The following is a 25,579-nucleotide window of genomic DNA, read 5'->3' as shown; positions in this document are numbered from 1 at the left end:
TTGGAGAAGTTGCTTGAGGCCTTGCACGGGCAAGAACCTCTAGTCCTAAATCCTAACCCTATCAAACAAATTATGCAAATTATGTTTCAGTAATTCTTGTAATACTAAAAGAAAAGAAAAAAGGAGCAACTCTTTAAGCTAATTAAGTATCCTAATATATTCATATAAATGAATCAAATTCTTAATACATAAAACAACCAACCAACAGTTCAGGTGAAGGGGGAAAAAATAGAGTACAAAAATGATTCAACTAAAGATTGAAAAGCTACCAAGTATCAACTACCGACGCCATCACCACCTTGATTGGCCATTTCTCCACCCAAAAAAGTATCAGCTAATAACTGTGACCAGGATTAAGGAATTTAAGGACGCGTTTACGTTCAATGATCAAAATAACACTGATCAAAATAATAATAATAACAACAATAAGAATGCGCGTACGAGTACATCTCTTGTGAGGTTTAGCATTTGCTAATGGCTGTGTTCCACCAGAAATTGCTTTCTCGACTTGGTTTTCAACATCATAAATATGTTTACCCTGCACTTTAATCAACACAGCCATATCTGAAAACACTTCATGCAATTCGGACATTCTCTTCTCAAGATCTTTAAGACCATCTGATCTTTGTTGCATCAACGTTGTCTTTGCAATTAATCCTTGTTCTTGAACTGCGTCTTGAAACATCTTCTCGGCTTGACCTGTCGCAATCAACATCCAAACTGTTCGATCATCTGGGAACTCTCCAATGACAGTAAAGTATAATCGTTTAACTGTTTCTATATACTCTAATCGAATATCTTCTCTAAGCTTGCTGAACTGTTTCGTGGAATCAGTGAGCTTTTTAATAAATCATTGAAAAGTTGAGTTCTTGCTCTATCTAAAGAAGTACCTGGTTCTGTCCAAAATGTATCGATAGATTGTCTTAACGCTTGGAGATGGACTTTTACAAGTTTAGCTTTTTCTAAAGCTGAATTTATAGTAGAATTCATCTGAATATGAACGTCTATAATGGACTGTTCGTGGTGTATGTTTTTGAGAATCACATGAAAATCGCGAAGACGTATGCAAATTTTATTCATGTTTTCGAGCTCATCTTTGATTCCATCTACGTCTTGGAAGAATTTGTTTAAGGTTGGTGCCGTTGCAAGTGCCATTTGGACACCACCTGGAGTTGTTCTTGGTTGGTGATGATCTGGTGCATGAGTTATTTGGTTCTTACTCGAATTGGGAAGATGAACTAGACAAGAGATCTTTCTAGGTAACCCAAAAACAACACTAACACCTGCAGATGATCGAATCAAACCAACTCAGCAAGGTCTAACCGGTGCGGGCTATGCTATATGTACATGCTTACATGAACAAGCTAGAGGATACATAATTAAAATGTTAGAAATAAAGTTCTTCTATTGACTAGCTAAAATGCAAGGTTGAAGATTTGTTATTTTGGTAAAATAAGCGCACCGGCTGTTATTAGAGAATATATGCACTAATTTCTAATATAGCTCAAAACCGCCATTCAAGCCATAAGAAAATCAGGATAACACTGTTAATTACTTTGGCGAAGTTCTCAACTTCTGATGGAAATTGTTTTCATATTTAAGAATTACACAACTACGTACGTTTAAGCAAAACAATGTGATGGTATATGAGGGGAAAAAAACAAGCTAAAACGATCAAGAATTTTCGTCGTCACTAAAAACTTTCAAGATGTCTATTTACGTGATAGGATAAAAATCATATATACCTGGACGCCGAAGACGTGAAGAAGAAAGACCCTTGGAGAGGAAAAGGGAGTGTTGCTGGAGAGGGAAAATGTTGAATAGAAGGAGATATGAGGTTGCGGCTATATATATATATATCTTTGAGAGAATTATTGACGGTGATTTTTGGGACGCACGTATTGGCGGGATTGCCTGCTTTTCTATGAACGATTAAAAAAGGAAAAGAACAAAAAAAAGAAGAAGGAAAGTAGGAAACTGCCGAATTTTTGTTTTGTGCGTCTATAGTATATTTTCATTATATAGTATTATTCATTCAGGTAATTTATGGAAACAGGTAGATAGAATAGATGTTCTAGTTTGTAGAAACATAAATGATAAAAGGAAACTTCCTTATATTCATTCATGTAATTTATGGAAACAGGTAGATGTTCTGTGTTTTGTGCTTATATTGATGTGCTCCAAAATTTGCTCCCTCTTAACAGCTTCAGACTGAATGGTAGACGACAAACTTTCAACACCTCGCCCATATCACTTTAAGGTCGCCGTAGTAACTTGGGTTCCGTTGGAGAAGACAATACTTCGGCCAACTCGAGATATTACCTAGTCCGCCAGCAGACAAGAGAAAGATAAGAAGCCGGAATGTCAGTTTCAGAGAGCAAATTTAAATACTATTAAGAGTATTATCATATCAATTGTTGTTGGCGTTGAGATATAACTAACAGTAAGTTAATTTGATATGGGTAAACCATAAAAGCAATTTTAGGTGTACTCATAGATTCAGTGATTCCATATCTAATCAACTAAGAATCCTGTGTCTTCGCGGTATGAAATTCTAAACTGAGAAAAAGTAACTCTCAACACCACATTTTTTTCTAGGAGTTTTTAGTATTACCCCCCTACTAGATGAGCCAATTAGGATTTACCACAACTAGATGAGGAAATTAGGGTCTCCCCCCTGAGTACACACAAAAAAAAAACACGGTCAACTGGGGATGCATTGGATATGGGGATGCAGAAGAGGCCGAAGCTAGAGCTATCATTAAATGATTGAAATTAGCACAACGTTTGCAAATTAATAAAGTGGCAATACTGTCAGACTGTTAAACCCTTGTTGCTGCTTTGGAGCGTAGAGGAACAATGCTTTTTTGGAGAGCAACTTCTATAGCTCATGATATATACTCGTTATTATCTCAATTAGTTGAGTGTAAAATTTACTATGTTAGTAGGACCTTTAACTTTTCGCCCATAGTTTAGCTTATAGAGGTAGACGGCCCCCTCCGTACTCTTGTTTGGACCCTGTTTCAGCACGGTCGTCTTTATTTGAGTTGTCCATTGAGTTTGTAATTTTGTAATCTTAGGGACCCGCCCCTTTTTAGGGGCTAACTCCTTTTTGCTCAAAAAAATAAAAATAAAAATTGCTCTGTTCTTTCAACGTTATCAAGTTGTTCACCTTGAGATGAGGTACACTTGACTCATTTCCAACAAACTCTTCTCCATCCTTTATGAACATATATATATTCAACACATCGTCAATAGAATCTCACTTATCCTCGGCTGACAAATGAAGTTCTTGTTGCATAAGGACTACCTTCTCCACAACCATCTAACCCTTTGAGACGGATTTCTATTGTTAGGGGTTTTCGAGGAAGCATGAAGCCACTATTAAAACAAACAAGTTTGTTCTGATCCCCAAATTTCCATTCTACTACTTCGTATGCAATAAATTGTGTATCAACATACTTGAACAGCCAGCATTGAAGGCTTTTCATTGTGTTCTTTATATATTTTCATCTACAGTAAAATTGCATACTTGCATATATAGTATTTTTATTAACAGGACATACCATTGGTGGCCCAACAACTATCTACTAATTTGAATATAAATGAATCAAACTCTTAAGACAATCACAGAATAAGAGCCAACAAAAAAAAAAAAAAAAAAAAATTATTTGTCATATAAAATAATAAGCCAGTTATATGAACTCCACCACTAAAAGTGGATTTATTAAATGAATTGAGAGTTGATTTTTGGTGAAGACAGATTTCTCATAATGGAGAATCTCCCTACAAAAAATCAGCCCAAACAAAATTGTTTAACTTTGTCAAAACTTGTTTTGAAATTTGAAAATTTTAGACCGTTGGATAGTTTTATAACATTGTAAGCAAATTTTGATACGTCTAGATATTCTTCAAATGTGATGATTTTTTTCTAAGGACGATCTATATTGTGGAGAGAAGATATCCACAAAAAATAAACTTCTAATTCATTGTTTTTCATGGTGGAGTTTTTTTGGAGTTCGTATAAGTGGAGTTTATATAACGGACATGTTGTTTTTTATATCATCAGTTCATTGCCCTGCTCATAGACATGATGAATATTGCAAAACAGTGATTTACTATTATAACAACCTCAATTTTTAAACAACATAAATTACATTATTTGAATTGAAAATAACTATTATATTATGAAGTTTAGCTTATTATAGAATTTGTTTGGCTGTTGTTGATTTTTCAAAATTGTTTTTATTTGAATTGTTTGTTAGAAATTGTGTGGGTATTTTAGAATCATTTTTTTGGGCTTGAAAATATTGTTAAAATATACCCATTCATATAGGTATGGACCTTGGGTGTTTTTAAACTCATTTGAGGTCCATAGGTTAACTTAAATAGACTTAAAACATTGAATAAACAATACCTATGAATTTCCTCTGTAAAAATCTTATTATTCAAAAACAAAACCCTAGCCTCCATTAAAAAGAATATTTTTGATTGAAAGAAATAAAAAGACGGGGAAGAAGAAGAAAAGGGATTGGAGAAGAGGAAACATGGGTATTATTCTTTTGCAAATTCAATTTCAGGTGAGTAGACATATTTTTATCAAAAAAATATATAAATCATTTTTCTATGATTTTTATCTTGTTTGCTTCATAATTGTTTCATCATCATTTTATAAAAGTTTCATCTTTAATTATAAATGTTTGATATTTGTTTTGTAATTTTAATTGTCGTTTGGAACTGTGATATGTTTGCAGAATTCTGCACAAGTACTGCCTTGTGACTTGAATTCAACTAATTAGATGATGTAACTAGTTTTTCGACAGAATTAAACAATTTTAGCTCTCTAAATCATCTTGCATTTTCAATTGGCCTTGACTGATTCTAGTTTATATTCTATTTGATGTGAATTTTACAAGAAAGTGCGTCAGAAAATTTAATAGCAAAATTTAAGTTGTTGGGTCTGTTCCATCACATAGTTTAGGGTACATACTAAATGAATTAGTGTTTAGGAATTTTTGTATTGAAATGAATTTTCTGTCTAATTTTCAGAATGATATAATTGATTCAAAACTTTGATTATATGAATTCTCTAGAATTTTTAGAATGGACAAAGGTCAAACTTTCCTAACCAATTTCTCATGCATAGAACAATATACGTAACTTATTAGTGTAGGTTTTAGTTGTACAAGAAAAAAAAAATGTAATGATCATGCAATTTGTATTGTATTAATATTTCAAATAAATGTGTATTGATTGGAGGAGTAATTATTTTATTTGTCTAAAGAGTTCTATTACATGTATTGGAATAAGAGTTACATGCATAATTGTTTAATGAATATTGTATGTATAGAGCGTATATTGGTAGCTAAAGATTTGGCGTGGTATTATACAATAATATATATTAGCACCAATGGACTTTGACTTTGACAATGTGGCTGATAAGAACTACAAAAGCTTGATTCCAATCTTGAAATATTTAGATACGTAGGTAGCTTTGAGCAAAAGTGCAGCCACTACACTATACTATATTATATATTAGTTATTGTGATAACTATATGTGAACAATGTTAGTACTTAATTATGTACGTGATTGTGGTTGTTTAAAATATATTCACGAGACATTTAACTAATGCGTTATTCTTGATTAAACATTTTGATATCTATGATTTATATAATTGATAATGAGGTGAGTTGATTAGTTATTGTGTTTGAAATATTTAGTAATGAATTATTGTTTGAGATGATGTTTGTTTTGTAATGAAAATATTATAATAAATGAGAACTTTTGAGTGTTAAAATCTGGTGTAAAAGTGTCCGTGAAAATTTAATGTGTCGCCCACATCTTTAGATCTCTCCACGCCTCTTTGATGAAAAGAAATGTTTATAACTAATGATGTCATGTGAAAAGTCGCCTTAGAGAGAAAGTAAGGCATTCGCCTTGTGGGTGGGTTGTATTCCTTAAGTGTACGGGAATGTAGGTCTGGATTCCTTGAATGTGGCGGGAATGACCTAAGATATTCATTGAATGTGTCATGAATGACTTGTTAGTGTTATGACAGGTATTCCTTGAATGTGGCGGGAATGACCCAATGTACTCATTGAATGTGCCATGAATGACCTGATATTTTGTTATGCCCAAAAGAAGCTTTGTGTATATGTATGGAAAGCCCAGAGATGGCTGTGGACTCACAAGTTACGAGTTTACAAGATGAAAATATGTTTCCTGGAGGTGATATCCCCACTTGGGACATATGTCTTGTAGTGGTACTCGGTGTGAGTGGGGCACATGGATATGTGTGATTTGGCAAATGTGTGGTATGTGCTTTACTACTTTACATTATTATCTGTTGTTAATAGTTGTTTAGCGAGTTAGAAATGTTAGCTAGGTTACACTTGATATTTAGAATTTGTCTGGAGTTGAATTGAGTTCAAATATAAGTTATCTGTGTAGTGGGGATCGATTGATATCGGTGTTAAACCCCAACAAGTGGTATCAGAGCCAGGTTAGATTAGCCTAGGGTGTTATCCAAATCTTGGTTGGAAGGTGTTTGACAAAACTCCTGAGAGAAGATTTGAGTTTAAATAACTTGGAGAGATGGAAAATTCTGTGAACACTCGCATGACGAGTCTGAATAGGAAGAACTACACCATTTGGAAAGCCAAGATGGAAGACTTGTTTTATTGCAAGGACTTGGCACAACCCATTGATAATGGAGGAGAAAGACCGGAATCGGTTATTGCGGCTGAGTGGAGCAAGCTTGACAGAAAAGCAATTGGGTACATTTGATAGTGGATTGACGACAGTGTTTTTCACCATGTATCCCAAGAGACTACAACTTTTGGCTTGTGGAATAACTCGAAGACTTCTATAAGAGCAAGTCAGGCAGAAACAAAGTGCAGCATGTTAAAAAGTTTGCCAACATAAAGTACCAAGAAGGTTCTTTAATGTCTGAGCATCTTAATGAAATACAAAATACCATCAATCAGATGCATTTGATGAAGATTGATTTGGGAGATGAAGTTGATGCTTTGTTTCTATTAGGCTCTCTACCCGAAAGTTGGGAGACGTTAGCAGTCTCACTACACGGAGCAGCTATGGATGGAATTGTTTCCATGGAGATGGCTACCGCGTCTTTGTTGAATGAGGAGACTAGAAGGAGTTCAAAAAGCAGCTCCTATCACACATAGATCCTTGTCACAGAGAAACGGGGGAGAGGTAGAAGCAGAAAACCATCTCATTCTAGAGGTGATGACAGAAGCAAATCTAGGGGTGAAGCTAGAACTCCTAAGGCAGAGAGACAGTGCTACTATTGTGCCACAAAAGGCCACTTCAAATATGAGTGCAGAACACTGAAGAAGGATGAGAAGAATAACTGTGTACATGAAGACATGGTAAAAAGGAACGAAAACTCAGGCAGAGATACTACCGCACTAGTCGATGAAAGAAAACTTGCTCTCTTTACAAAACACAGGCTAGTGTGTGTAAAGCAGAAGTGAATGCGGCAGAAGAAGAGGCTTCTTCCGAACTATGGCACAAGAGGCTGTGTCATATGGGCGAAAAATGCATGGAAGTTCTTGCTAAGCAAAAGGCCGTGCCAGACATCAAAGGTACACATTTAAATAGATGTACTCACTGTTTGGTAGGAAAGCAACACAGGGTGTATTTCCAAAGATTCCCGTCTCACAGAAAGGACAATGTCCTTGAACTAGTGCACACAGATTTATGTGGTCTTATAAAAGTAAAGTCCCACAGGGGAGCTTTATAATTCGTGACCTTTATTGATGATGCGTCAAGAAAGGTACAGGCATATAGTTTAAAGACCAAGGATGAAATACTTGGCGTGTTTGAGAAATTCCATAGCATGGTGGAAAGAGAGACAGGGAAGTTGATGAAGTGTATTCGCTCAGATAATAGGGGTGAGTACATTGGGCCATTTGAAGAGTATTGCCAGAGTCATGGGATTCGTCATGAGCATACCGTTCCTAAGACTCCGCAACAGAATGGAATAGCCAAGAGAATGAACCGGACTATTGTAGAGAGGATGAGATGCATGTTGTCTCACTCTAAGCTACCTAGAAGCTACTGGGTAGAAGCAATACGCACAAGCCGTACATGTGATCAACCTATCTCCGTCAAAGCCTCTAAATAGTGACTATCCAGAGAGAGTATGGTCAGACAGAGATGTTGATTATAGATACTTTAGGATATTTGGGTGCAGGGCATTTGTGCACATTCCGAAGGATGAGAGATCCAAACTTGATGACGAAGCCAAGCAGTGCATTTTTCTGGGTTATGGAGATGAAAAGTTCGGTTACAAACTCTATGATCCGATTAACAAGAAGGTAATCCGAAGTCGAGATGTTGTGTTCTTGGAAGACCAAACCATAGCAAACTTTGAGGAGGGTGAGAAGCTATAGGCTTTCACCAATGATCTTATTGATTAAGAACTAGAAGTTCCTACTGTGGAACGTGCAGAAGGCATTGAGAATGCAGAGAACCATGTGTTTGAAGCTCATGATGAGAATCTTCTATTGGTATAGAAGATGCAGATGAAGTGCATGAACCACCACCGAGCAAAGCGTGGTGCATCCTCCCGAGGCACCGCCAGAGATAGAGGCAAGGAGGTCGACGAGAGAAAGAGACAAGCTTCAACCAGGTATCCACCACATACGTATGTTTTACTTTCTGATGGTGGAGAACCTATGTACTATCAGAAGGCACTTGAATGTACAAACAAAGAGAAGTAGTTGAAGGCCATGCATGACGAGATGGATTCTTTGCATAAGAATCACACTTACGAGTTAGTTGAGAAACCGCAAGGAAGAAAAATTCTCAAGAATAAGTGGATCTCCACAAGGTCAATCATGAGGAGAATAATCCACACCCAAGGCACAAAGCTCGCCTTGTTGTGAAGGGATTCGGTCAAAGGAAAGGGATTGACTTTGATGAGATTTTCTCTCCTGTAGTGAAGCTGACTTCTATCTGGGTGGTATTGGGTATGACCGCAAGTATGAACCTAGAGGTTAAGCAGCTAGATGTTAAAACATCCTTTCTTCATGGAGACCTTGAAGAAGATATCTACATGGACTAGCCAAAGGGTTTGAGGTCAAAGGTAGGGAGCACCTAGTATGCAAGCTGATAAAGAGCTTATATGGGTTAAAATAGGCACTGAGACAGTGGTACATAAAGTTTGATTCCTTTATGGCGAAGAAAGGATACAAGAAGTCTGCTTCCGATCATTGTGTGTTTGTTCAGAGATTTCTAGATAGGGATTTCATAGTGCTCTTGTTATATGTGGATGATATGTTGATAGTTGTCCCAAACATCAACAAGATATCCAAGCTGAAGAAAGACTTGAGTAAGTCCTTTGAGATGAAGGATTTGGGTCAAACTCATGATAGAAAAGTGGGAAGCTGTGACTTTCTCAAGAAAGCTACATTGAGAAGGTTTTGAAGAGATTCAACATGGATCAAGCAAAGCCAGTCAGTTGTCTGCTTGGTGCCCAATTTCACATGACCAAAGAGATGTGTCCAAAAGGTAAGCATGAGCAGAGTCAGATGGAAAAGATTCTTTATGCATCCACAGTGGGTAGCTTGATGTATGTAATGGTGTGTACAAGACCGGATATTGCTTTCGCCGTTGGTGTTGTAAGCCGTATTCTGTCAAATCGGGTAAGGAGCATTGGGAAGGTGTTAAGTTGATATTGAGATATCTCAAAGGCACTTTCAAATCGTGTTTGTGTTTTAGTGAAAGTAAGTACTTACTTAAAGGCTACACTGATGCATACATGGCAGGTGATGTTGACTCGATGAAGTCCACCTCCGGTTATCTAGTTACTTTTGTAGGGGGAGCAACTTCTTGGCAATCTAAGTTGCAAAAGTGTGTTGCCCTCTCCACTACAGAAGACGAGTATATTGCAGCTACTGAGTGTTGCAAAGAGATGCTATGGATTAAGAGGTTCTTCGATGAACTAGGGCTAAAGCAGAAACAGTTTGTAGTTTTATGTGACAGTCAGAGTGCCATCCATTTGAGCAAGAATCCGAGTTTTCATTCTAGATCCAAGCCCATACACGTGCATTATCATTGGATTAGAGAAGTACTTGAAGACAAACATTTGTGCATTGAGAATATCCGTACCGACAAGAACGGGTCGGATATGTTGACCAAAATCTTACCGAAAGGTAAGTTTGATATTTGCTGTGCTAGCGCCAAAATGGTAGCAAACTCCTCCTATTGATTGGAAATTGCATGGAGGTATCCCCCCTCACTGTTCGGGAGAGGGAGATTGTTGGAGTTATCCCTCACATGAGGAGAAAAAGAGTTTAGCTTGCGTGGAGAAGCTTAAGTGCGCATGCGCTTAGATTAGTCTTGCTCAAGGCGCGACCCGTGCCCTTGCCTTGGACGACCTCCAGTGTTTTTTGGCGGCGGCTTGACTTTTGCCTTTGCAAGCGGCTTCAGCGCCATGTTTAAATTCAGAAGAATTCTATTTTTGTGGAACCGCGAGTTTGCAATATAGGTTGGGGTTTTTGGCAAAACCTAACACTGAGAAGAGACACGAAAATACACAAGAAAAAGAGAAACCCAATCTTGAAAGCAATCAAGATTGAGAGATAACCTTTACAGAGAGACAAACCTGTAAAGAGAGAGGAGTGATATAGTAAGGTGAGAGACTGCAAGGAGTGATTGTAATCTTCCTTCCCGCTTTATAAAATGATTAGCTCTTGTGGAAGTAGGCACCATTAGCCGAACCATGGTATATCTTTGTGTTGTGGTATGCGTTTTATTGCTTTATATTATTATCTGTTGTTAATAGTTGTTTAGCGAGTTGGGCGTGTTAGCTAAGTTGTAGTTGATATTTAGAATTTGTCTGGAGTTGAATTGAGTTAAAATACAAGTTATCTGTGTAGTAGGGATTGATTGGTATCGGTGTTAAACCCCAACAATAAGCACTATGCTAATACCAACATATCCCCACTAAGATAACTTGCATTTTGACAAACAACTACTCCAAACAAAAAAAATCTAAACTTCCACTACAACCAACAACAAGCCCAACCTTCCAAGCAATCAACAACTATCACAAACAAGTAATAATAATGTAAATAAAGTGAAACATACCACAACACAAGATGTAACGTGGTTCGATCGGCTAATGATGCCTACTTCCACAAGAGCTAATCATTTTATAAGTATGGGAAGGAAGAATATAATCACTCCTCTCAAGTCTCTCCACCTTACTAGATCACTCCTTACAAGCTTTTCTTTTTGCAAGGGTTCTTTCTCAATCTTGATTTCTCTCAAAATTGGGTTTATGTGTCGTGCCTTAGGTTTTCCCAAAAACCTGTTTCTATATCGCTCACGGTTACTGCAGAAATAGAATTCTGACAAAATTAGACATGAGCGCGGGCGCGCTCTCAGTAAGACCAATTCGAGCGCGTGCGCGCCTTCAACAAGACCAATTCAAGTGCGCGCGCTCCCTCTTCGATTTTTGTCAAGAAAGTCTAGTAATATTGTTTCGGGGAAAAAACTAAAAAAAACTATCTTCTTTTTCTCTCCAAGAGCCTTGGGCAAGACCATTTCCGAGCATTCGCTCGCTCAAACCTCTTCACGCAAACAATACCAGATTCTCCCCTTCTTCCTCATGTGAGGGATAACTCCAACAATTTCCCCCTCCCGAATAGTGAGGGGGGATATTTTCATGCAATTTCCAAATCAACAGGAGGAGTGTGCTACCATTCCGACGGTGGCACAACAAATATCAAACTTACCTTTCGATAAGACTTTGGTCATCATATCCGACCCGTTCTTGTTGGTATGGATCTTCTCAATGCACAAATGCATGTCTTCGAGAACTTCTCTAATCCAATGATAACGGACATGTATGTGCTTGGATCTAGAATGAAAACTCGGATTCTTGCTTAAATGGATGGCGCTCTGACTGTCACATAGAACTACAAACTGTTTCTGCTTTAGCCCTAGTTCATCGAAGAACCTCTTCATCCATGGCATCTCTTTGCAACACTCAGTGGCTGAAATATACTCAACTTCTATAGTAGAGAGGGCAACACACTTTTGCAACTTAGATTGCCAAGAAACTGCTCCCCCTGCAAAAGTAAACAGATAACCGGAGGTGGACTTCATAGAGGCAATATCACCTGCCATGTCTGCATCTGTGTAGCCTTCAAGTAAGGTTTTACTCCCACCAAAACACAAACATGCTTTGGAAGTGCCATTGAGATATCTCAATATCCACTTAACATCTTCAAAATGCTCTTTACCTGGATTTGACAGAATACGGCTTACAACACCAACGGCGAAAGCAATATCCGGTCTTGTATATACCATTGCATACATCAAGCTGCATACTGTGGATGCATAAGGAATCTTTTCTATTTGACTCTGCTCATGCTCATCCTTTGGACATATATCTTTGGTCATGCAGAACTGGCCACCAAGCGGACAACTGAATGGCTTCGCTTGATCCATGTTGAATCTCTTCAACACCTTCTAAATGTAGCTTTCTTGAGAAAGCCACAACTTCCCACTCTTTCTATCACGAGTGATCCACATACCAAGTATCTGCTTTGCTTGACCCAAATCCTTTATCTCAAAGGACTTACTCAAGTCTTTCTTCAGCTTGGATATCTTGTTGATGTTCTTGCCAACTATCAACATATCATCCACATACAACAAGAGCACTATGAAATCCCTATCTAGAAATTTTTGAACAAACACACAATGATCGGAAGCAGACTTCTTGTATCCATGCTTCACCATAAAGAAATCAAACTTTATGTATCCACTGTCTCGGTGCTTGCTTCAACCCATACAAACTTTTTATCAGCTTGCATACTAGGTGCTCCTTGCCTTTGACCTCAAACCCCTCTGGCTGGTCTATGTACACATCTTCTTTAAGGTATCCATGAAGAAAAGCTGTCTTGACATCTAGCTGCTCAACCTCTAGGTTCATACTTGCGGTTAGACCCAATACCACCCTGATAGAAGTCATCTTAACTACAGAAGAGACAATTTCATCAAAGTCAATACCTTTTTTTGACCGAATCCCTTCACAACAAGGTGAGCTTTGTGCCTTGGGTGTGGATTATTCTCCTCATGCTTGACTTTGAAGATCCACTTATTCTTGAGAATTTTTCTTCTTTTGGTTTCTCAACTAAGTCATAAGTGTGATTCTTATGCAAAGAATCCATCTTATCATGCATGACCTTCAACCACTTCTCTTTGTCTGTACATTTAAGAGCCTCTTGATAGCAATGCCCAAAATATCGAATTCGGTGAATATTTCGGTGTATCCAAAAACCGATATATATCGAATATATTGGAAATATCGCATATATCCATTTTTTTATGACCAGTCTAAACTATCTAAAATATTAGAAATATCGGTAAAAAAATATCATAAATATCGAATATTTATATTAAAAAATGGTAAAAAAGTCAAACGATATATATCGTAAACGGTTATATCGGCGATACAAAGTTTTATATCGGAAATTCTGATATATATCGGGAAAAAAAGGATTCAATATTCGATGGATATATATCGGATATATCGATGTCGGTGTACCAAAAAAAGATATATATCGGCGATATATTGGATATATCAGCGATATTTTGGGCCTTGCTTGATAGTACATATGTGGTGGATACCTGGTTGAATGAAGTTTTCAAGAATCGAGAATGAAGTTTTCATTCTGTACATGCCAGATCATGAATTAGTAACTGCATCCAATCTCCAAAAAATTGTTTCAACTTTCGATTCTTGAATGGGATATTTACGGAATCCCCATGAATAGGATCAAACCTTATTCCATGGTATTTACATGAGATTCCTCTTTCTTATTCTTAAGCAATGAGAGGGCTTAGTTGATCCATGATTTATGTTTCATCTTTTCGCTTGTTTCGAGAAAGATATCGATCTTTTCCGATTCTTTCTTTTCTATTGATTCTTTTCCGATCGAGATGTATGGGTCCATGGATCTATGTGTCTATATAGATCCTGTTCATGGATTAACGAAAATGTGCAAAAAGCTCTATTTGCCTCCGCCATTTTATGAGTCTCTTCCTTTTGCGTATGGCATCGCTTACTCCCTTTGGCAGCATCCACTAATTGAACTTAATTTGAAAGCCATATTTCGACCGGACGTTTTGGGATGCCCCTAATAACCAAACGAATGGCAAGTGCTTTTCCTTGTGTAGATCCTATTTCAATGGGAACTTGATGAGTCGATCCGCTTACACGCCTTGCTTTTATCGCTATATCGGAGTTACTCCACGCATTGCTTGACGAAACAGATAGTGGGTTTGTTTCGCGTCTTTTGTTGAATCTTTTCGTGGGCTCGATAGATAATTTGATAAGCCAATGATTTTTTTTCCGTGTTTCAAAATACGGTTAACCAACATGTTAACTAATCGACATTTATAAATTGGATCGGATTTTGCAGTTTTTCTTCCTGCAGTATGACGTGACATGAGCGTGAGAAAGAGGTTCAATAATCGGTTTTCTTTTTATAAGGGCTAAAATCACTTATTTTGGCTTTTTACTCCATATTGTAGGGTGGATCCGGAAAGATATGAAAGATCTCCCTCCAAGCCGCATATATACGACTTTCATCGAATCTGGCTTTCCACGAATTCTATATGTATCTATGAGATCGAAAGTATGGAATTCTGTTTACTCACTTTAAATTGAGTATCCGTTTCCCTCCTTTTCCTCGCTAGGATTGGAAATCAGATTTTACATATCCATACGATTGAGTCCTTGGGTTTCGAAATAGTGTAAAAGAAGTGCTTCAATCATTGCTATTTGACTCGGACCTGTTCTAAAAAAGTCGAGGTATTTCAATTGTTTGTTGACACGGACAAAGTCGGGAAAACCCGAAATGATTTCAATATTGGACCTTGGACACATAATAGTTCAATCGAATCTCTTTAGAAAGAAGATCTTTTGTCTCATGGTAGCCCGCTCCAGTCCCTTACTTAAACTTTCGTTATTGGGTTAAGATACACTTCACATGTTTCTAGCGATTCACATGGCATCATCAAATGATACAAGTCTTGATAAGAATCTACAACGCACTAGAACTTTGTTGACGATCTTTTACTCCGACAAAGATCTAGGGTTCCTCGAACAATGTGATATCTCACACCGGTAAATCCTTAACCCTTCCTCCTCTTACTAAGACTACAGAATGTTCTTGTAAATTATGGCCAATACCAGGTATATAAGCAGTGATTTCAAATCCAGAGGTTAATCAGATTCGCAACTTTTACGTAAGGCGAGTTTGGTTTTTGGGGTGATAGTGGAAAAGTTCGATAAGTCACCCTTATCTGTCACTTGTAACCGCATATGAGATTTTCACCTCATACGGCTCCTCGTTCAACTCTTTCAAGTCATTGGATCCCTTTCCTCGCTCGAGAATCTCCTCCCTTCTTCCACTCCGTCCGAAGAGCAACTAGGACCAATTCAGTCATCGTTTTCATGTTCCAATGGAACACTCTCCATTTTGATTATTCTCAAAGGAGAAGATTCTTCTTTTACCAAACATATCTGGATCCAATCAACGATCTTAATCTTATAATCTTCTAATAAGAACAAGAGATCTTCCTCAATCAATCCCTTTGCCCTTCATTCTTCGAGAATCAGAAAAATCCTTTTCAAGTTTGAATTTGTTCATTTTGAAACGGGTTCTTTTTCTACTTATTGTTATTTATTTATTTTTATTCTTTATTTCATTTCTATATTTCCCTCTCTTTTTCTTTTTACTCCCTTCCATCATTACTTAAGTCCCATAGGTTTGATCGTAGAATCAACCCATTTTCTCATCGGCGAGGGTACTGAAATAAATCGTGATTTATTTGTCGATCAAAAGTACTATGTGAAATCTTCGGTTTTTTCTTCCTCTATCCCTATCCCATAGGTACAGCGTTTGAATCAATAGAGAACCTTTTCTTCTGTATGAATCGATATTATTACATTCCAATTCCTTCCCCCGATCTCCCAAGGAAAATCCCGAATTGGATCCCAAATTGACGGGCTAGCGTGGAGCTTATCCATGCGGTTATGCACTCTTGAATAGGAATCCGTTTTGAAAGATCCCGGCTTTCGTGCTTTGGTGGGTCGTCCGAGATCCTTTCGATGACCTATGTTGTGTTGAAGGGATATCTATATGATCCGATCGATTGCGTAAGGCCCTGCGGTAATGTAACCGGGAAAGTATATAGAAAAGACAGTTATTTTCTATTATATTAGTTAGTGATCCCGCTCGGTGAGTCCTTTCTTCCGTGATGAACTGTTGGCACCAGTCCTATATTTTTCTCTGTGGACCGAGGAGAAAGGGGGCTCTCAAGGGAAGAAGATTGTACCATGAGAGAAGCAAGGAGGTCAACTTGTTTCAAATATACAACATGGATTGGATTTCGCAATGCAATGTAGTTGGACCCTCATGTCGATCCGAATGAATCACCTTTCCACGGAGGTAAATCTTTGCCTGCTATGCAAAGAGGATAGCAAGTTACAAATTCTGTCTCGGTAGGACATGACATGTATTTTGATTACTATGAAATTAATAAATGAAGTAGTTAATGGCGGGTTACCATTCTCTTTTTTTTGTAGTGACGAATCTTGTATGTGTTCCTAAGAAAAGGAATTTGTCCATTTTGGAGGTCTCAAAGTGGAAACACATAAGAACTCTTGAGTGGAAATTGAAAAGAGGTGTAGCTCCGGTTTTCTCGAAAGGGTAAGATCTTTGGCTAAGAAGAAGGGGTTGATCCGTATCATCTTGACTTGGTTCTCGCTTCCTTTCTTTTTTTTAACAATACAACAATACCGAAGTCGGGTTCTTCTCCTACCCGCATCGAATAGAACATGCTGAAAGCAAAATCTTCTTCATGTAAAACCCGCTTTCGATTTAGATCGGGAAAATCGCACGGATTTTATGAAACCGTGTGCTATGGCTCGAATCCGTAGTCAATCCTATTTCCGATAGGAGCGGTTGACAATTGAATCCAAATTTTGCCATTATTTCGAAAGATCCGCATAGTGCGAAAAGAAGGCCCGACTCAAGTTGTGGGGAATAGTGGCGTTGAGTTTTCGACCCTTTGCCTTAGGATTAGTCGGGATTCTATTTCTATGGGAGGCAGGGAAGCGGATATAACTTGTGGTAGAGTGTCACCTTGACGTGGTGGAAGTCATCCGGATTCGAGCCCCGATTATCCCTAAATCCAATGTGAGTTTTTCTATTTTGACTTGTTCGCGGATCGAATGAAAATGGATAAGAGGCTCGTGGGATTGACGTGAGGGGGTAGAAATGGCTATATTTCTGGAAGCAACCTCCAAGCTTAATATGAAGTTTTATGGATACAAGTTATGCCTTTGGAATGAAAGACAATTCGAATCCGCTTTGTCTAACAACAAGGAAGCTATAAGTAATGCAACTATGAATCTCATGGAGAGTTCGATCGCTCGGGGATGACGCGGGCGGCATGCTTAACACATGCAAGTCGGACGGGAAGTGGTGTTTCCATTGGCGGACGGGTGAGTAAAAGAACCGCCCTTGGGAGGGGAACAAATACTGGAAACGGCCGCTAATACCCCGTAGCCGAGGAGCAAAAGGAGGAATCCGCCGGAGGAGGGGCTCGGCGTCGATTAGCTAGTTGGTGAGGCAATAGCTTACCAAGGCGATGATCAAGAGTCGGGTCCGAGGATGATCAGCCACCGGATCGGAGACACGCCCAGACTCTACCGGAGGCAGCAGTGGGGAATTTTCCGCGAATGGCTTAAAGCACCGACGGACAATGCCGCGTGGAGGTAAAGGCCCGCGGTCGCGGAACTTCTTTTCCGAGAAGAAGCAATGACGGTACGGGGAATAAGCATCGGCTAACTTTGCCCGCAAGTAGCAGAGGATGCAAGCGTTATCCGGAATGATTGGGTAAAGCGCCCCGTAGGTGGCTTTTCAAGTCCGCGTCAAATCCTGTGGCTCAACCCCCGACAGGTGGAAACCGCCAAGCCGAGTACGGTAGGGGTAGAGGGAATTTCCGTGGAGCGGTGAAATGCGCAGAGAGATCGGAAAGAACACCAACGGCGAAAAGCACTCACGGGCCGACACCGATTAATCGGAGACCTAAAGCTAGGGGAGCGAATGGGATTAGATACCCCAAAGTAGTCCTAGCCGTAAAACGATGGATACTAGGCGCCGGTCGCGATCGACCCGCGCAATGTTGTAGTAACGCGTTAAGTATCCTTCACGAGTACGCTCGCAAGAATGAAACTCAAAGGAATTGACGGGCCCGCATGCCGTGGAGCATGTGGTTTAATTCGATGCAAAGCGAAGAACCTTACGTGGCTTGACATGTCGCGAATCCTCTTGAAAGAGAGGGTGCCTTCGGGAACGCTGATACGGTGGTGCATGGTCGTCGCCGATTTATTTGATCTACAGCCATGCACCATCGATAGTAAAATATACATATGTGGTGGGACCTGGTTGAAGCTTGTCTTTCTCTCTTAGACCTCCTTGCCCCATTTTCTTGTGTCTCAGGAGGATGCACTTCTGCTTGCTCAGGTGGTGGTTCATGCACTTCATCTGCATCTTCTATATTAATAGGTTCTATCCCATCATGAGCAATAGGATCATCATCATGAGCTTCAAACCCATGATTCTCTGCATTCTCAATGCCTTATGCACGTTCCTTAGTAGGAACTTTTGGTTCTAAGTCAACAAGATCATCAATGAAAGCTTCTAGCTTCTCACCATTTTCAAAATCTGCTATGGTTTAGTATTCCAAGAACATAACATCTCGACTTCGGATTACCTTCTTGTTAATTGGATCATAAAGTTTGTAGCCAAACTTCTCATCCCCATAACCCAGAAAAATGCACTGGTTAGTTTTGTCGCCAAACTTGGATCTCTCATCCTTGGGAATATGAACAAATGCACTGCACCTAAATACCCTCAAGTATCCATAATCAACATCTTTGCCTGACCATACTCTCTCTGGATAATCACTATTCAGAGGCTTTGAAGGTGATAGGTTGATCACATGTATGACTGTGCGCGTTGCTTCTACCCAGTAACTTCTAGGTAACTTAGATTGAGACAGCATGCATCTCATCCTCTCTACAATGGTACGATTCATCCTCTCGGCTATACCATTGTGTTGTCGTGTCTTGGGAATGGTTTACTCATGACGAATCTCATGACTCTTGCAATACTTTTCAAACAGTCCAATGTACTCACCCCTATTATCTGAGCGAATACACTTCAAAATCTTCCCTGTCTCTCTTTCCACCATGCTATGAAAAATCTTGAACACGCCAAGTACTTCATCCTTGGTCTTCTGACTATATGCCCATATCTTTCTTGATGCATCATCAATGGAAGTCAAGAAATACAAAGCTCCCCCGTGAGACTTTACTTTCATAGGACCACATAAATCTGTGTGCACTAGCTCAAGGACATTGTCCTTTCTGTGAGACGAGAATCTTTGGAAAGACACCCTGTGTTGTTTTTCTACCAAACAATGAGTACATCTATTTAAATGCATACCTTTTATGTTTGGCATAACTTTTTGCTTGGCAAGAACTTCCATGCCTTTTTCTCCAATATGACACAGTCTCTTATGCCATAGTTCGGAGGAAACTTCTTCTTGTGCCGCATTTAACTTTGCTTTACACAAACTAGCCTGTGTCTTGTAAAGTGAGCAAGTTTTCTTCCCTTTGGCTACTACAATGGAACCTCTGCTCAGTTTCCATACCCCGTTACCAAACGAGTTTAGAAAGCCATTATCATCTAACTTTCCTGCGAAAATTAGGCTTAGCCGAATGTCTGGGACATGTTTTATATCCTTGAGTGTCAAGGTGTAGCCGACATTGGTTTCTATATGAACATCCCCAATGCCTACAATCTTCGAGACTCCACTGTTACCCATCTTTACCTCACCAAATTTACCACAGCTGTAGGTAGTGAAGAATCTTCTGTGTGGTGTGATGTGATAGGATGCTCCTGTATGTATCACCCACTTTGTATCCTGGCATGAGTAACTAACACAGCACACACACTAGACCATCGTCGACTAGTGTGGTAGTATCTCTGCCTGTGTTTTCATCCCTCTTTACCATATCTTCATGTACACAGTTATTCTTCTCATCCCTCTTCAGTGTTCTACACTCATACTTGAAGTGACCCTTGGTGGCACAATAGTAACATTGTCTTTCTGCCTTAGGAGTTCTCGCTTCACCCCTAGATTTGCTTCTGTCATCACCTCTAGAATGAGATGGTTTTATGCTATTACCTTTCCCCTGCTTCTCTGTGACAAGGATCTCTGAGTGAGAGGAGCTGCTGCTTGTCTCCTCATTCAACAATGCCCCGGTAGCCATGTCCATGATAACGACTCCATTAGGTGCGACTCCGCCAAGGTCTCCCAACTATCGGGTAGAGTGTTTAATAGTAACAAAGCCTCAACTTTATCACCTATATGAATCTTCATCAAATGCAGCTGATTGATGGTATTTTGTACGTCATTAAGATGCTCAGACATTGAATAACCTTCTTTGTACTTTGTGTTAGCAAACTTCTTAATGAACATCACTTTGTTTTCGGCCAACTTCCTCTCATAGAGGTCTTTGAGTTTCTTCCACAAGCCAAAAGCGATAGTCTCTTGGGATACATGGTGGAAGACATTGTCATCAATCTATTGTCGAATGTACCCAATTGCTTTTCTGTCAAGCTTGTTCCACTCAGCCACGGCAGTCGCTTCCGATTTTACTCCTCCATTCTCAATGGGTTGTGCCAAGTCCTTATAATAGAGCAAGTTTTCAATCTTGGCCTTCAAAATAGTGTAATTAGCTCTATTCAGGCTAGTCATGAGAGTGTTTACAGAATAGATCCATCTCTATAAGCTATTTTAACTCAAACCTTCTCTAAGAAATTTTGTCAAACACCTTCAGAGCAAAATTTGGATAAAAACCTAGATTAATCTAACCTGGCTCTGATACCACTTGTTGGGGACAATGATATCAATCGATCCCCACTAAGATAACTTGAACTTGGACAAACTACTACTTCAGACCAAAAAAATCTAAACTTCCACTACAACAAACAACAAGCCCAACATTCCAAACAATCAACAACTATCACAAACAAGTAATAATAATGCAAAGAAAGTAAAACATACCACAACACAAGATGTAACGTGGATTCGCTAATAATGATGCATACTTTCGCAAGAGCTAATCCTTTTATAAGTATGGGAAAAAGATTACAATCACTCTTCTCAAGTCTCTTTACCTTGCTAGATCACTCCTCTCTCCTTACAAACTTTTTTCTTTGTAAGGTTCTCTCTCAATCTTAATTTCTCTCAAAATTGGGTTTTTGTGTCGTGCCTTAGGTTTTCCCAAAAACTTGTTTCTATATTGCAATCTCGCGGTTACGGAAGAAATAGAATTCTAACAAAATTAGACATGAGCGCGGGCGCGCTCTCAGCAAGACCAAGTCAAGCGCGCACGCCCTATTCGATTTTTGTCAGGAAAGTCCAGTAATATTGTTTCGGCAAAAAAACTGAAAACAACTATCTTCTTTTTCTCTCCGAGGGAGCTTTGGGCAAGACCATTTCCGAGCGTTCGCTCACTCAAACCTCTTCACACAAACAATACCGGATTCTCCCCTTCTTCCTCATATGAGGGATAATTCCAACAGTAACCAGGATGAATTAAAGACAGTGGCACCTTCTTCCATAGCTCTGCTATCATCTTCTTCATCGTTATCTGATATTTTACTTCCAAACACAGATGATCGAGCTCCAACAACAACGTTGAATACAAGAAGAGTGTCAACATTCTAAACAAAATATAAATGTTAAATCCACCAAACGACAACGATACAGACCTGGACTCCACCATTGAATCATTTCTTTGTTGGGCCCTTTGGTGAAGACTAACAAGATATTGAGACATTGGGCTACTCCTCGACTTCATCTTATTCTATAATGACAGATTAGGTTGATAAGTTCAATAGGAAAAACAAAAGAAAACAAATTGGGTTGCAATCTTTAATCAATTAGATGGCATTTTTATCCCTATCCAAGGATGTTTTGCAGATGACATATATCAGACAACAGTCCAGCTGTTTTAAATTTTTAAGGAAATTAGCACTCACCTTGAGCCTCGAGAGTAACCCACGTGAAGGCCCAAAGATACAGTCCTTTTGTTAATCAAATTTAATAATGTAAATAGTTTCTAAGGTTTTTATATTCATTTGGTAGAACTCTATGCTATCAATATTGGATATATCGGCCAATTAATCGCGTATTGCTCGTAAACTGATTTTTTAATTTTTTCTCACCGAACCGATTTAATTACCAAATTGACCGATTAATCGGCCTAGATGACTGATTTCTCGCTAAACCGAGAAAAAAAATTATTGAAAATATCGGTTACGTAAAATTAATGAATTAAATTCTTAAACCGTATTAATAATAATAGAACCCAATCAATACACAAAGGTAAGAGTTTATTTATTTTTTCCTCCTTAACAAAAGTTAAATATACAAATTATTGTATTATCTATTTAATAAATATTATTACTTCTAAATTCCCTTATTCCTTTAAATATTTAAAGTAATTTTTGTGTTTGACATATTTGTAGTACTCCAAAATTGAACTAGTTAGATGTGATTATGAAAATTTGATATTTTTTGTTATATCTCGGATCACTGTTTAGAAATATTTGGTATGATTATACTATTATATATTTTGAAAACGTCAAATATATACATCCGATATAACCGATTAAATCACCGATAACCGATTAATTGCATATCACTCCTCACCGATTAGTTTTGAAAACCGATTTTAACTGCTTAAAGTAGAACTGCGTTCTCTCTGCCAGGATCTCCCCCCTATGTTCAATTTGTAGAAGTAACTCAAGTGACCTCACATGTCACAACTTAGCCAAATCTTACGACATAGAATGAAGGGTTGGGAACACATATTTTGCCCCATGAAAAATATGTTCACATAGTGTAAAGGACGCAGAGTGAATTGCATAAGACATGATTGTATTGTATTAAACCATTGAGTACACTATTATCAAGAAAAGGGATATAATTTCCAGTATAAACAAACCTCTAGAAACGATGAAGCTGCAGTATCATTAGGCAAAAATGTAACAGTTGCACGTTTCGCGTTTGTAAACTCGGCATTGACCTCAATATGTACCAGGAACCTTTTTATACGAAAAATATATAAACCAACAAAATCACACTATATTGAAAGACATCTGGCTAGAAATCACCTGGTGAATGAGTTGCTTTATTTCACGCAGGAACCTTTCAACCTTGGTAGATTTGTAGAAGCATCGCAGTCGTACTAAAGGAATAAAAGCCATCTCAAAGAATGCTACTAAAGTCATACTAAATGCTTCCTGAAAACAAGTATGCAGTGCAACAAAAAATAGATTAATCATGGATCTGGGATTTCTAAAGAAGTTACAAATTGAAGATGATGGATAAAAAACATGGATAGATACATACAGCACTGTCATTACGATGTAACAAAAAGCATGATATAAGACGCAGAGTAAAGGAACACGATATCACCAAGACCCCAGAGCCCCAGCAGAAAGGTTCCATAATGGTAGAAATTATCTTGCCCTAATTATGGGTGATACAAATGCTCTAGTCCCTCAGTGTATGCTTTATAAGAATGACAGTCCTGATGAAACTAAAGAAGAGGTATCTTTTTGCTTGAAGAGAAAGACTGAGAGTTAAGAATTTGATCAGCAAACCATCCTTTTACTTTTGCTTTACTCATCTATACTTATCTTTTCTGTCATGGTTACAGTGTTCAACCAAGATGACACTGTCGAAAACTGAATATATTTCTTCCAAAACAAAGCAAGTAAGCCCCTGAAAAGCTAATAATGAAACATGGCCTTTCAGCATACTGCAGGACTTGTAAAACTTTATCTGATTCATATTATATTCCTATTGTAAAGGCGTGATTCAGCTTTCCTTTACATACACAGTTGAATGGGAACTGGAATGGATTATTATTGGGACCGAGTTCGGCTTAGGAGCGAACTGCCTACGTATCTTGCTCTCGATTATGAGGAGAGAGTAGAATCTGGTCTGGCGTAGTTCATAGGAGGGGTATTTATAGATGTTGAGAGTGAATCCTTGCCCACCACGTGTAAAGTGTATCACAAACGTGGGGTCTAGATTAAGGAGGCGTGCGAGTACTGTCTTTATAGGTCTGTTGTGATGATGGGGATTATTAGTATGGGCAAGTAGCTTGCGGCAAATTGGTCGATGAGCTGGTGGTGGTGATTTGTGCATGTGCATCTCGATTTCTCGATTGCTTCTAGAAGATAAGCCGAATCACGTTATAGCCCGGTTCGCGTCTTCGGGCTAAATCGCGCTCGAGCGCTCTCTTAGCTTGGGGATGCGATCTGATTCTACGAGTCGGTGTGGTATTTCCATCATGCTGAGTACGCACCTCATGATATTCTTGAAGGAGGATATCACTCCCTTACACAGCTCCCTCTCAGTAGGGCGTTCCGGTCATGGAAACGACTTGCTGAGAGAAAATGGTAGCGCGTGCGGAGCATGTTAGAGTTGGAAATACCTGACGAGTTAAGGAGAACGACACGGTTATCCTGCGGAGTCGGGTGGGCATAAACGTTTGACACGCGGTTCGCCACGTGAGAGGATCCGGCGATTCGTTTGCAGAGAAAACGCGTCGCCCCATTTTTTGGGATTTGAAAAGGCGGGGCGACTTTTGTTGGAAGTCGTGTGCGGTTAGGGCTAGGGTGTAATCATGATGGCTTGAAAACTGGAGGGGCAGTTGTTCAAAGATTATGCTTGCAATTTTTGAAACATCACTTTGCTGCTTCGCCTTGTAGAAAATAACTCAGTACTGCAACATCCTTCAGGTTAGCTAGTTTTCTGCCATTGTTGAACTCTTGCTTCTTGCTTCGTGCTTAATCTTTGCTCTAGAGTTGTTAGGACGTTTGCTTAGTTACTAGTGACTAGAATCGTTAGGCGAAAGGGGAGATGTCTGACTCAGATGATACGGGATCTCATGAGGTTCGCGAGGTTTCTCTTGGTTGGGCTGATGAGGAGGAAGAGAAAGATGAGTCGGTGTGTGGGGTGAGTGAGGCTGGTGATGAAGATGAAGCAGTTGAGGAGGCTGGAAGTGGGGAAGATGAGGCTCGACCGACTGTGGTGCCTTTTTAACACTTCAGTCTGAGGAGTCGGGTCGGCGTCCGGGGTTGCCGCCAGGGCGTATTGGACGGACACGCTTTGAGGGTTCCCCTATTTAAGGAAAAAAAATATGGGATAACCGTAAGCGGTCTGGAGATCCATGAGCCCGAACAGAACGCTATGGTCTTTAGTAATAGGTATACCCCACCGAACTATGGGGTTATCGTCTGTGAGGGGCAGCTGAGGGCGCATATGACGATACCGTTCTCTAAGTTGGTTTGTGAGTTCTTGAACCGCTGTGGCAAAGCGCCTGTCAGTTTGTGGATAACACGTGGCGGTTGTTCAAGGTGTTTGACCTGCTGA

General features: G+C 39.1%; 1 protein-coding gene and 1 long non-coding RNA gene across 2 annotated transcripts; both read right to left on the bottom strand.

Moving 5' to 3' along the window:
• Nucleotides 1–169: 169 nt before the first annotated feature.
• On the bottom strand, nucleotides 170–1,834 carry LOC147483859 (syntaxin-121-like). The gene is made up of 3 exons (XM_086579858.1): nucleotides 1,746–1,834; nucleotides 891–1,283; nucleotides 170–699 (listed from the first exon to the last, which is right to left on the bottom strand). The coding sequence occupies exons 2-3, from the start codon at nucleotides 1,153–1,155 to the stop codon at nucleotides 335–337; spliced, it is 630 nt and encodes a 209-aa protein (XP_086435984.1). The 5' UTR covers nucleotides 1,156–1,283; nucleotides 1,746–1,834; the 3' UTR covers nucleotides 170–334.
• Nucleotides 1,835–2,119: 285 nt separating this feature from the next.
• On the bottom strand, nucleotides 2,120–23,925 carry LOC147483858 (uncharacterized). Its single transcript, XR_015206986.1, has 3 exons — nucleotides 23,546–23,925; nucleotides 23,308–23,436; nucleotides 2,120–2,322 (listed from the first exon to the last, which is right to left on the bottom strand). It is a non-coding gene; the product is annotated as an uncharacterized LOC147483858 (long non-coding RNA).
• Between the last annotated feature and the right edge of the window lie 1,654 nt (nucleotides 23,926–25,579).

Source organism: Coptis chinensis, chromosome 8 (genome assembly GCF_015680905.1).
Source record: "Coptis chinensis isolate HL-2020 chromosome 8, ASM1568090v1, whole genome shotgun sequence".
NCBI lineage: Eukaryota > Viridiplantae > Streptophyta > Magnoliopsida > Ranunculales > Ranunculaceae > Coptis > Coptis chinensis.
This window is presented reverse-complemented; position numbering and strand designations above follow the sequence as displayed.